Source organism: Paralichthys olivaceus, chromosome 4, assembly GCF_024713975.1.
Source record: "Paralichthys olivaceus isolate ysfri-2021 chromosome 4, ASM2471397v2, whole genome shotgun sequence".
In the NCBI taxonomy this organism is placed as follows: Eukaryota; Metazoa; Chordata; class Actinopteri; order Pleuronectiformes; family Paralichthyidae; genus Paralichthys; species Paralichthys olivaceus.
In genome coordinates this window covers 11,520,634-11,533,358 of record NC_091096.1, presented here as the reverse complement: position 1 = coordinate 11,533,358, position 12,725 = coordinate 11,520,634, and the positions used below count along the sequence as shown (strand labels likewise).

Sequence of the window (12,725 nt, the reverse complement as noted above, 5' to 3'; positions counted from 1 at the left end):
ACCCAAAGGTAATCGCAGTGTTGCTTTCATCGTCAACATCCCCGATTAACTCGAAAGGCAGAAGTCACAGTCATGAGATCGAATTTTTCACTGAGGAAACATGTTCAAGGAAACGACCGATTAAGGGAAGTTTGATCTCTGCCGCATTGAAAGAGTTTTCCCGTGAGAAGAGAATGTGTGGGCCTCCTGAAGGTGATCCACCATGATGTGAAAACTAAGAAAGTAGTGTTAAGATATCAAACTATGTACAAATATTTTCTATCCACAGTATGTACAGTTGTGTACTGTCCGCTATATTTGGCAAACTTCAGAATATAAAAAAAGCAGTACAGTTAGATACTAGTTTGTATGTTTTTATTTAAGTTTCTTTCCTTTTTTGTAAGAGTGTGTCTACTATGCAAACTTGGCATTGGTTATCATGATAGAAGTCTATAACTAGAGCTGTTCTTGTAAGTGCATCTTTATTTTACTATCAGGAGTGATTTTTTTATTTGATTAGTTTGGGGTAGTGTTGGTCCTTTTTAGCTAATTCTGGCACGCTTCATGAATCTTGCTCAGTTTGCTGAATGCTTGCCTCTCTATCTCCTCAAATTGTTTTCTGTACAAAGTGTAAGAAAGAATTTTTAAAACAATTAATAAATTATATTTATAAGCAATGCTGAAACTGGGTCGTGCCTTTGGTGGATTCTTTCAACACATTTCAGGGAACTGTGTAGCTGGAGGCATCATGTCCATCCGTTCATCCCACTCTTGTGAACACGGTATCTCAAGAACCCCTTGAGGGAATTTCATCAAATTTCATACAAACGCTCACCCGGACTCAAAGATGGACTGATTTGATTTTGGTGGTCAAAGGTCAAGGTTTTTTGCCTTGTGAACACAATATTTTGAGAACGCCTCAAAAGAATCCTTTAAATTTTTTCTTGAAGGTTCGCTAAGACTTGCAAATTAACTGATTGGATTTAGGTGATCAGAGGTCAAGATTACATTGTCCTCACAATGTATGTTTGACCTCTTGAGCATCATATGTCAAGTCTGGGAATTTCTTCAAATTTCGACCAGTTGTCATCAAAGATGAACTGATTAGAGTTCAAAGGTCAAAGGTCATGGTGAACTCATATTGTTGTGAAGACAATAAACCAGGAAACTGCACTGGTCGGCGAGTCATACAATCACATTGAGATAATTCTAGTTTTATAGATGCATTTCTCACATCTTGTAGAATAACAGCATACAATGTAAGAGAAATCCAGGTGTAGATCAGGAATATACAATCTACATTTGGTTTGTGAAACTTTGATTTGATCCACTTGTTTCTGTGAAATCATATTTTCAGGCTCAGAACTCAATAAGTAGTTAGATGAAGAAGCCTGAAGGGAGGGAAATTGAAAGAGAAAATCCTTCTGGCGTCTCTGTTTAACATGCTGTGTGCTCAGCAGCACTGGTGGATTGTAATGAGGCATGCCACTCTTTTTTTTTACCAAAGGAAATATGGAGCGCACGCCTTAACTGTAAGAGACGCTGCTGAGTGACTCGTTAGTATGCACCTCGTTCAGCCACCACAAACTGTGCATCAGCCATGAGGATGAGTGAAACACTTTATTGTGGGAATGTTCAACCTTTTTTTCACTGAATAAAAACACCACTTTCTCTCACAGACAACTACAGTAGGTACAGATTAAATAATGCACAACACCCGAGAGGAAAGAAAGGGCATTTATATCACAAAAAGTCCGTCACACACAATCCTCCAATGGTGACGAGCACAACATGATTTCAGTCAGCTGAGGCCAAGAAAGGAAATGCATTGACGTCTCAAAGGAAGTTTCCCGAGGATTTTACAAATGGACGGCAAACTGTGAGGTGCTGCTTTTTAAGGGACGTCTGGAATATAACAGTCTGTTGAGTAATGAAAGGTGTCCAGATTTATCTCTACCACTGGTCAATATAGAGGCTGTAAGGCCGGTTAAACTTCCCGCCTGCTGCAAATATAGCTGCTTTCAGACACACTTAAATCCAAACATTTTCCTGAAATTTTCCAGAGGGGCTGTATGTGAGATCACAAATGTCCAAATCTGTTGCTCCAGATATTTTACGGACCTTTCCCTGCCAGCCCTCTGGTAAAATGTCCAGAAAACGTAGCGTCATATTTTGTCTCCTGCATGCTCTACCCAGATGCTGGCCCTCATCTGAAAGTTCCGGACTATTCCTCTTGTTGTGAACGCGTCTGACTCAGACAATCTCCTGCCGCGTTCTTGTGAAAGGCAATCTTAGGAAAATGTCCAGACCCAATTTTCCAGACATTTTCCTGAGTTCATTTCTGAAAACTGCTTCAGTGAGAATTTGATTTAATGGAGAAACTCCAAGAAAATCTAGTGATCGATTTTTTGACTGACTCAAGTTCCTTTTGACTTCATCTGAAAATGTTTTATTATGGGGAATTGGTTTCACATGAGCTTTAATGTACGTGAATGAGGCCCTCTGGTGGTCAGGAGAATTCTGATTGGGGGGGTTGTTTTACGACAGCTTGGTGGGTTTTATTTTAGGACCAGTTCGTTTTTCAATCAATAAACAATGACATGTGCTTAACTGTTATATCTTAAGTGAAGGCTTCCTCTCCATGTGCCTTAAATCCACTCAGCCTTGTTATCAGATTGGAAATGACTGAATGATAGCGATTCTTATGATAAACAGATTGTGGTAGCCCTAAACTAACACAGTCACAATTCCACACATTTATAATCGATCACTACTACTACACCAATAGGTGGCACTGTTCTGCTTCTCTCAATCACACGCGACGCCTGCTGTCCTCACTTCACGTCGATTTGAGGGCAAGGAAACACAGAGGCCAGCAGAGCCTCGATCCACAACTTATTTGGACATATACATTTTATTTTTTTTTCCACATAAAGTCTTGAAGAGTTTGAGTTTTACATGAAAAATACACTTTTTTAACAACTTTCATAGACCATCACAAATACAGGTATAGCTTTTCTTCAGTGTCTACAAACGGTACCAGCGTTAACAAAACTTTTAAAGCCTTAAAATACCTTTTTTTTCTGTCATACTGTGTCAGTTATTTTAACAAAAAGCTGTCAATTAAAGAGTGACAAATGTGTTTTACTCCAATTATAAATCCTGGAGCGGGGTGAGTGTTTTGAAAGGAGGTGTGGTGCTGCAGTAACAGGTTGCCTTTAATTACATCCCTTCAGTTCTGTCAATCAGACCTTCATCTACAGGTAGGGTAGCTTTCACAGAAAGCAGTGATATATTATTCCACTCGCTGGTCAGTAGCCTGGTGTTTGCCTATCTCTGCAGCTACAGTGCCAAGTCAAACGTTTTCTCCAAGGCCTTCAGAGCATGTGAACAGGAGCCTATAGCAGGAGTCCTCACTAGTGTGAAATGAGATTGTCTCGTCTCCTCTGATGGATGGAACAGGGCCATGTGAGACGTGATTGTTTTCATACCCTCTGTTGTCCTGTAATCTTTGTATTTATATATTTTTTAATGGGACTTGTGTTGCAGGGTTCTGGGCTTCTGGACTCAAAGTCTGTGATCCTTCGATCTCCAAAGTGACCTTCTTGATTCCTGTTCTGCCTCCGTTTCCCAGAAACCAAAAAATATGAAAGTTTGTGCGGCCTGTGCCAGTGTGATTGTTAGTGCCCTTTCTATGTGTGTAAACACACACCTGGCAGCGGCTGCTCACAGCTTGATATCCTGTGACTCTGACATCTTGGCAAGTGTCTTTTTGACCCGCAGCGCTGTGAGGCGGGAGGCCGGGTTGTGGGCCCAGCTTTCTGTCATCAGCTTCCCCATCTGTCTCAAACACTGCAGAGATACAGATTCATGTTACCAAGGTTATATATTTGTGCATTAGTGCATGAATACATTGACATATTTACCTCCTCCAAGGAAGTTATGTTTGGCCCCTGTGGTTGGTTTGTTTGTTAGTTAGTCAGCAGGATTACGCAAATGTGACTCAACGAATTTCCATGAAACTTGGTGGAGGGATGGGACATAGGCCGAGAAACTTTGGCACGGATCATTAATATTATGATATTTAATATAATTTTCACCAATACCCTTGAGAAAAACTAATGAATCTTAATTTTTGTTAAATCGTACAAATGTATGAGACTGATATTTACCAGTGTGTGTAATTTGGTGCAGCTTGAATACATTTAAGGGAACTGTCAGGCCTTGGAGGAGGTATGTAGTGAGTGTAGATTATTTTACCTCATCGCTGGTCCATCGGTTAGGAAAGGATGGTCGTAGTCTCTTGATGCAGACCACCTCCCTCATGTCTTCATATGAAGGGTCGGTAGGAACTAACTCATGGTACGGCAACTGGTACTCCTCAAGGATCCCTACAATGAGAGAGTTCCAAAAAAACCCCAAATATTGTTTTAAAAATCCATACTGCATTCCAATCTGACATGTATTTTCTTTGGTTTCTGTGAAAGGAGGAAAGCATAAAATGTTCACTGCACTGACCTCCTGAGACACAACGGCGAGCAATCTCCCAGAGAATGAGCCCAAAGCTGTACATGTCAGCCATGATGTACGACTGAAAATGACTTCTGTTCAAAGTCTCGTCCAGAACCTCTGGAGGCATGTAGCGCTTTGTGCCGACTCTGGTGTTGGGAGGGATGTCTACCTCATTGGTGTCACTGCAAAGTCAGAGATGAAAGAAACCATTTTAAATTAAAGACCAATTAACTGTGAACATTACTGAAGCCTCTGAAATAATATTAGTTTTAAGTACTAAAGTTTCTCACTAGATAATCAAAGACTGAAGTGGAATTTTCTTTGAAATCATGCGAAATAGCTGTACAAGTCCCCAACACACTCACCTGATGAACTTGACCGCCAATCCCAGATCAGCTATACAGCAGGTCCCGTTTCTTTTCACCAGTATGTTCTTACTCTTCAGATCCCTGTGAGCGATGGCAGGTTTTCCCTTGGTGCCGAAGATCTCCGTGTGGAGGTGACACAGTCCCGATACAGATGAGTAGGCCAGTCGCAGCATGGCTTTGTTGTCGAGGGTGGTGGATTTGAGGTAGTCGTACAAAGAGCCGTTTTCGTGGTAGTCTGTGATCAGGTAGAGCTGGGTCCAGGAGCCGGTTCCTTTAATGTCTGCGGCTATAAAACCTGCGAATGGGATTGGTGGGGAGAGATAAAGTAAACTAATATATATATATACATATATATAAACTTGCCTTTTAGCTTGTGTTTGATGCTGTTAAATAAACCTACCCCATCTCATGTTTGATTCTAATTTATAATAGAATGTTTTTCAAAGGGATACTATTGAGATAATGTATATTATGATTTGGTGCTATACAAATAATATTGAATTGAATTGAAATGTCATGGCCTATGAGCTAAACTGTGGTTAGTTTAATAATATTTTTTTTATTCTATTCATGGGAGCTCTTACTATGGTTAAGTTTTGGAGGAGGTCATTCCAATATTGTTGTAGGAAATTACTTTTGAAACAAACTGGTCTGAAATTATGTATAGGGTTATTTTGTTTACACGACAAAAATGTCCAAACAAATGTGAAGATATTTTAGTTAAAGAACTGAACATAATGTAATTTGAAGCACAACTGCTATCGTGTGACAGTTTGAACTACAATGTTTCTCACTTGCTTACAGATGCTGATACAGCATTTAACAAATGGTGCTTTACAAATTGAGACTCATGTTTATGAGACTTTAAAATTAGTTTTAAGTTAATTTAATACAATTAGATACAAAGTATTTTTAAGAATATTAACATATTATAAAACAACACATGATTTTGCAGTGTAATCTTTTTAGGAAGCCGCAACATGAACTCACAATGAATATGAATACATTTAAAATACAGTACAACAGTGTGCACAGCAGCATCTAGTCCGCTTCTAGTTTACTTGCAGGTGATCTTTGGCCCAGTCCGTGATTATTATGCATCTTGTGGTGTTTAATTATTCAAGCATCAGTTCACAGTTTGTTGTTGTGCACTTTTTAATTTGCTGTGGTACATAAATTAGGATTGTTAATGATAACTGCTCATGTATCAGAAGAGCACAAAAACATAAAAAGTAAAGCAAAATAATTAAAATGGTGGTGACTACAGAGAAAACGAAGAAAACGTACCCAGTATGTTCTCGTGTCTCATTAAGACAGTCTGGTAGATTTCAGTCTCTCTGAACCAACTGGCCTCTTCAGTGGTGAAAAAAACTTTCACAGCCACTTTCTCTCCCCTCCACCTGCCCATCCACACCTCTCCATACCTCCCCTTGCCGATCTGCTTCACCATCTGAATCTGCTTGGCTATTGTTCTTTGGACCTAAGGAGGAGAAAAAGGTGGGAACACATAGGGGTGAATAATATTTTGTGCTTGTGAAATATGTTGTACAAAGCATTTTGTGAGAATGTAAAAAAGTTTTGTAGCTGTAGAATTTTTGTTAACATATGTAAAATTTTGTAGCATTATAAATATTTTGTACATGGGTAAATAAAGTTTTGTAGCAATAGAGATATGTTGTACGCATTTAAAAAAAAAAGTAGGAATATTGTATATATTTGTAAAAACGTTTTGTTGCTGAAGAAATATTTTGTACATGCGCTACAACATGTACAAAAGCTTTGTAGCAGAGGATGTATTTTGTGTAAGTGAAAAAAAAAGGTTTTGCAGCAGTAGAAATTTTGTGTGCATCTGTAAAAAAGTTTTGTTGCAGTAGAAATATTTTATGTACATGTTCTTAAAATTTGTGCATAAATCTTTTCAACAGTGACGTTTCACAAAGTGAAACCTCAAATTCCCTGAAGTTACAAGCTAAAAACACAGACACATTTCTGACCCTGTCTTCGCTCTTGAGCTGACTTGCCAATCAGCACATTACCCAATTCAGACAAAGTCAAACTGTCCTGTTAGGGCAAAAGAAGAGCCCCGGTACCTTGGACCCTTCCAGGTGTCTGCTAACTGCTAACTTTGCCTAGCCACACACAACCAGAAGGACAGCAACTCAACATTACATCACAAGCAGCTAATTTGATCCTGTAGAGATGTGGTTTAGTGTGATATAAGGTCCTGTTTAAGATGGATATTGGAGCTGGCCAACAAAAAAATAGTTTTGACTCTTTCTTGGCACAGTAGCTTTTAGCAATATTTCTCTTTTCTTGTAAGTACAACATTCAAAATGCTCATCTTAGTACATGGGATAAAAACCGAACCAGTAGTGATACCATGGTGTGTGTATATGTATTGTGTATCCATGGAATGTCTTTTGGCGCTTAGCTGCAATGCAGGTATCTCACCAATAGAGGGAGGCCTGAGCCCGAGCCAGAGCTTTGAGACTGCTCTATCAGGTCCTTCAGAGATTCTCCGGGGGGAATGTAGGTCTCATCCTGCTCCAGACCAATGCTGTAGCGAGGACGAGACTCCTGACGCTTATACCTGCAAGACAGCATCATTCAGAACACCTTCCTATAAAAGCATTAACAGTGTATTACATTGTGTAATAGAATGAACTGGTCCCCAAAGATTGATGCTGTAAACTCTGTTAAATATGTATAAATACCTGAAGTAGCAGAAGACAATAATGACGCCCAATATGATGCTGCAAACAGTGACTGAGATCAACAATGCCATGTGGTGGATCTTTCCGTCAACATAGACTGGAGAGGGGTGGATAAAGAGAGGGGAAAGAGAGGGGTGGATACAGAGAGGGGAAAGAGAGGGGTGAGAAAATACACATGGAACAGAGGAGAAGAAGACATTACAAATGAAATCCTGCTTTCCCTGTTTTCCAACACTATAATGTGATAAATGTGCGACAACTGGCTATTTTCAAGAAAAATGCACGGGATCAGTTTCTGCTCAAAAAACATGCGCTGAAACAAAGAAAAAAATGTTTTATATCAAAACCTCCAAAATCCCTGGTGAGGTAATGGGAATATCATATAAAGAAATCAGTCATCCTCACAAGTTACCTAAAGAAGCACCGTACAGTAAATCAAGTACAAATCATATTTCACTCATCAATTTTTCATTTTCTTCTGGCACACTTTCGTCTCCCTCAAGGCCCCAGTCGACGGTGAGAAGAAGCCCAAAGCCTAGTCGATGAATTCTCTTCCTGATCCCCTATGATAGGGTTTCAGATTGATGACTCTGCCCTCAGTGCCTGCTGAGGCTTGTGATTTCCCTGGGAATCTAGGCTTACTATCTCTCAAATACACAAAAAAAAACTCGCGCACATGGAGTATAGTGTTGTACACAGCGGAGAGCTCAGTATTCTCTTGACACAGAGTAGCCTTGGTGAGCTCGATGCAGCAGTTTGACAGTAACTCCCTGTCTCCTCCATGTCAGAGGTCTTTGACTCTGACATTGTCACCATATCGCCACATCTGAATCCTGTGTCCCGTAACACCATCGGTCACAGTTCTTGGCCCTTGTCTATATCGCTGTCACTGCCACGCTGTCACTGTCACGCTGTCACTGTCACCTGCTAGCTAGAGGACAGGCGGCTCTTTAAAAATCGCTCTAGAGTTTCATTGGTTTGCGAAGGGATGAGAGTAGATAAACTTACGAGGAGGCTTGAGCGGTGGCAGAGTAGGATGCAGGTTTCTGTTGCAGTAATCTTGGTCTGTGCAGCACTCCAGGGATCTCCTCTGACGTGCGTTCCATGTGTCCTGGAAGAATGAGACGGTATTTTCATTAATGGCTGAAAAAGTTATTGATCAGTTGATTGGCCGCTATGATCGACAAGTTATAAAATATTCAAATGCCCAAACATTAGATGATTGCACGTCTTAGTATTGATATAAATCACTGAAGGTCTTCCTTACTTTTTCACTATTTTTTGTAAAATCTTAAGACTAATAAAAATCTAAATTATGAGAAAAAATAAATCATATGGGAACATTATTTATATACATTTTTTTGAAAAGTTTTATTTGTATTGTACCTTTCATTCAAGAAATGCAGCTCAAAGAGCTTTCAATACAACGTAGTAATTCAAAGTAAGAAGAGAACATATTTTAAGAAAAATAAGGGCATGTTAAAATGACATTAAAAAGAAAAGGAAATAAAAAGGAAATGAAAATACCTTAAATTAAAACAAAGGCATAAAAACAGAAAAGAAAGCAAATGATGAATAATATAAGGGTGGGCAAGTGCAAGATCTAGTTACAGGCTGAAGCAAAGAGAAATGTTCCAGTAATCCATTTGGCTAGAAATCAAGGCATGAATCAGCTTTTCAGCATCTTTCTGATTTATAAATGACTGGATCTTTGCTATGTTTCTAAGGTGAACAAATCCTAATTTGTCCTCCTTGTTAGAGGGGCCTTGAAACTCAGATCTGAGTCTAAGATAACACCTAGACTTGTCCCCTATGATTTTATCTAATTGCCATCTAAATTAAGAAAATCTTTTACAAATATCTGAGATGGAAGATACAAAGGAAAAGGTTGTGAAACATGTCATCACCAAACTTACCCGGCACTGAAACTCTGACCCGACGAGCCCCAGGCAGCCTGCAGTCTGGACCGGTACCCCTCCCTCCTCCTCCACCATGGTAAAACAGTAGCCATCGGTCCTGCAAAACAAGGTTCAGCTACAGTAAGAACAGCTGCTTATGTCACCATGACAACTGTCTGTGGACGCATAACCAAAGACTAGTAAAAAATGCATGGATGGATTTACACTGGACTTCGTGGGAATATTACTTAGATACGAGTGTATCTCAAGTTGAGGTTAAAGGTCAAGTTCAACAAAAAAATTACATTTTCCAAGATATAACTGAAAAGGCTTCAGTTATATTCATCCGAAAATGATTCTCCACCAGTCACAAAACAACAATATAATAAAACTTGGCACTACCATTCTAACTTTTTGAGATATTGCTTCATCTTCTAGGACTGTAGACAACATGAAGCTTGTATCGATCGAAAAACATATGGCAGGTATAATGTCAGAAAGAATAATAGTGCATTCACTTATGCAACTAAAATAATTAAAGACATGATCTACAGGTTATTTAGGGCAACCAATCATTCATCAATCATATGGTTTTAATGACATCTTGATGACGCCATAGTGAAATGGATTTAATTCAATATAATATAATATATATATATATAATATATACAATATAAAACAATGCTTTTCGATCTTTTTGTGCATGACTCTGTCTGCTCTCCTTACCTGCAGGTGTTGTTGGTGGAGTCCTCTGGGCAGTGGTGATAGCAGTGACACCACAGTAGTCTTTGGGAGGACAAAGCAGGCGCTGTGCTGCCACTTGTCTCCTTCCCACTCTCCACCGCCTCCTTACTGGATGCTCTTAGCAGCATACTGTCCAATATGTTGCCTGCAAAACACAAAGGAGGAGAAAACAGGGAATTGAGCTGGAGGATAACTGTGTCAACATTGTTGTCATCAAAGAACTGAGAATATCTGTATGTGATTGCAGTAACACATCAAATGGGGGAGTTTCATTATATGTGAAGCTCAAATAAAGTTTGGTTGAGGAAAGAGATACTGTAAATCATTGGCAGAAGATGATCCTACACACTGAGCTTGTTCAAGCAGATATTTCAAGTTGCGCTGAATGATCAACTCTACTTGATACCAATATATCCACCACACCCTTTGCTGTTAAACTGTCTATACACTGACCCCACTCTGTGGACTCACCACCGCCAACATAAGCAAGCTTGAACTACTCTTACATGTGAGCCAGTGTATTGGCTCTGTTCTGTCCCTGTTTGTCTGATTATCTACGCCAGGAAGATGATGTTTTCTTTGGATTACGAAGAAATAGTATAACACAAAAACTAGTGGACGGATTACTGTGAAACTTGGCGGAAGGATGCGGTATTTGTCAGGAAAGAACCCAATACAGGAGTTTTGTTTTCACTTACTATTAAATTGCAATATTGGGCATTTTCAAAATGTGCCTTGATTTCCCAGAACAATTTATGGATCTTGAAGAAAATAATCAGGCATGTTTAGGAAGTCGATATTTTTGAGTGGGTGCTGATCCAATTAAAAATCTGCATCTAGTGAATTTAAATGTGGTTTCATAAGAGGACTGTTGGACCTTGACAAAGATATGCTCTTTACTCAGTGCCCTTCTAGTTGAGGTTGTGATGCTACTTGATAATTGTAAATATTTTGTGTTCTTTGGCATTGAATTATGACAGGTTAATGCTCAAATTCTGCCACTGCTTATGCTGTTCAGTTTGCTTCGTGAGCCCAGACTCCATCAGCATGCATCTGTAGGTCTGTGAGTTCCTCCAGGGCCGAAGTTTAATATCTTTACTTCCTAGTCTCTGCAGCACTAGCGTACAATTGCAGGGAGCGACGAGGTTAGAGCCAAGATGTCAAGTATCTAACTCCGTATTTACATCATAAATCCATCCCACATGAGCTGGCTGACTGAGCAGAATCATAATCTAACTCACTGCAGTGAAACGGACATTGACTCCATTGAATAATAATAAAAATGTGTATACAACTAAATAAATATAAAAGTCACGGGGAAAACTGGAGACAAATATGAAACATATAAAAAGAAAAGGAAACTGAGCTCCAACACCTGATACAGTAAAATGAATTCCCTCACAGCAGATGTTTTTTTTATGCTCACAACCGATACAGCTCCCAAGAACTAGAACGAAGCTCTTGTACTCCCCGGTTATCCTATTTCAAAAGGGCACCTGTTTGTCACTTGAGGGAGAAAAAAAAGGATCACGGAAGTATATTTTCTTCATGGCTTTTAAGATTTTCATTCATTCCAGTGTGATTATTGAGACCAGATGCTCAACAGCTGCGAGTGGAGATCGTCCAAAATAAGCACGAGTCCTTCCTCTCCGAAAAAAAAAAAAAAAACTACTAGCAGATACAGAATCTGTTCTACTCCTCTTTCAACATCTCACTCTCCAGTTCAGTGAATGCTTCTCATAAAGACTGAAAATCAATAAACACAATAGACAATGTGTGTGAAAGGGCGCGCTTACAAGGTATAAAACAATCATACACTTTGATTTCTCTCTGCAAACGTCAACTGTCCTTAAATTGAAAGTTGTATGCTGAAGCATAAGTGATTCATATAAACTCCTTAGGAATTTAAAGTATGATAACTGCATCTGGTTGTCATATCAGAAACTTTACATCTTTGAGCTACGTACAAACTCTATTATAAAATACGTTTCGCTCAATCTTAGAATTGGACGTGCGATGCATGGTTCCAATTATATCACATGCACGTGTAAACTTGAAACCCTCATCTCATCCATTTAGTTATAGGCTACGTAATGGGGTATTTTAATTGGACTGACCCTTAAGTACAACAAGAGACAGAGGCGTTTCTGCATTTAGTCTTCTTCAAAAATGTGTAAAGCATGAAAGCCAAAATGTTTGAGATGTCATCATTGTTGCTCCTGGATTTCTACATTAAAAAAGCTTATTTAGCTACATTTATGCTAGTCATAGCACTCGTCTTGAAATACTTCAACTTTGGATGAAGCATGGAAGTCTAAGCACTAACTAGAATTGCTTAATATAAGAGACTGTATACTGTACAACCATGGTCAAAATGTAGGTGAATTGTAATGAATATTTTGATCAAGCATTATTATTTATGTTTCAAAATTGTCAAAGCTTTTTGCGGGTTAGGGTTAGGGCATGTATGCTGTTTTACATACGCCAAGGTTTGAATGTAAACAAGTCAA

The 12,725-nt window shown here is 39.1% G+C and overlaps 1 protein-coding gene across 3 annotated transcripts in view; it reads right to left on the bottom strand.

Moving 5' to 3' along the window:
* Positions 1 to 2,874: 2,874 nt before the first annotated feature.
* Positions 2,875 to 12,725, bottom strand: part of bmpr1ba (bone morphogenetic protein receptor, type IBa) — a 68,321-nt gene continuing 58,470 nt past the window's right edge. For all 3 annotated transcript variants that reach the window (XM_020101059.2, XM_020101057.2, XM_069523679.1), the window contains 10 exons: positions 10,198 to 10,360; positions 9,490 to 9,589; positions 8,582 to 8,684; positions 7,574 to 7,670; positions 7,311 to 7,449; positions 6,147 to 6,339; positions 4,857 to 5,154; positions 4,498 to 4,673; positions 4,240 to 4,370; positions 2,875 to 3,831 (listed from right to left, as the gene is read on the bottom strand). In XM_020101059.2, coding sequence (XP_019956618.1) covers positions 3,706 to 3,831; positions 4,240 to 4,370; positions 4,498 to 4,673; positions 4,857 to 5,154; positions 6,147 to 6,339; positions 7,311 to 7,449; positions 7,574 to 7,670; positions 8,582 to 8,684; positions 9,490 to 9,589; positions 10,198 to 10,343 — 1,509 coding nt within the window. In that variant the 5' untranslated portion in view covers positions 10,344 to 10,360 and the 3' untranslated portion in view covers positions 2,875 to 3,705. The remainder of the gene's footprint in view (positions 3,832 to 4,239; positions 4,371 to 4,497; positions 4,674 to 4,856; positions 5,155 to 6,146; positions 6,340 to 7,310; positions 7,450 to 7,573; positions 7,671 to 8,581; positions 8,685 to 9,489; positions 9,590 to 10,197; positions 10,361 to 12,725) is intronic.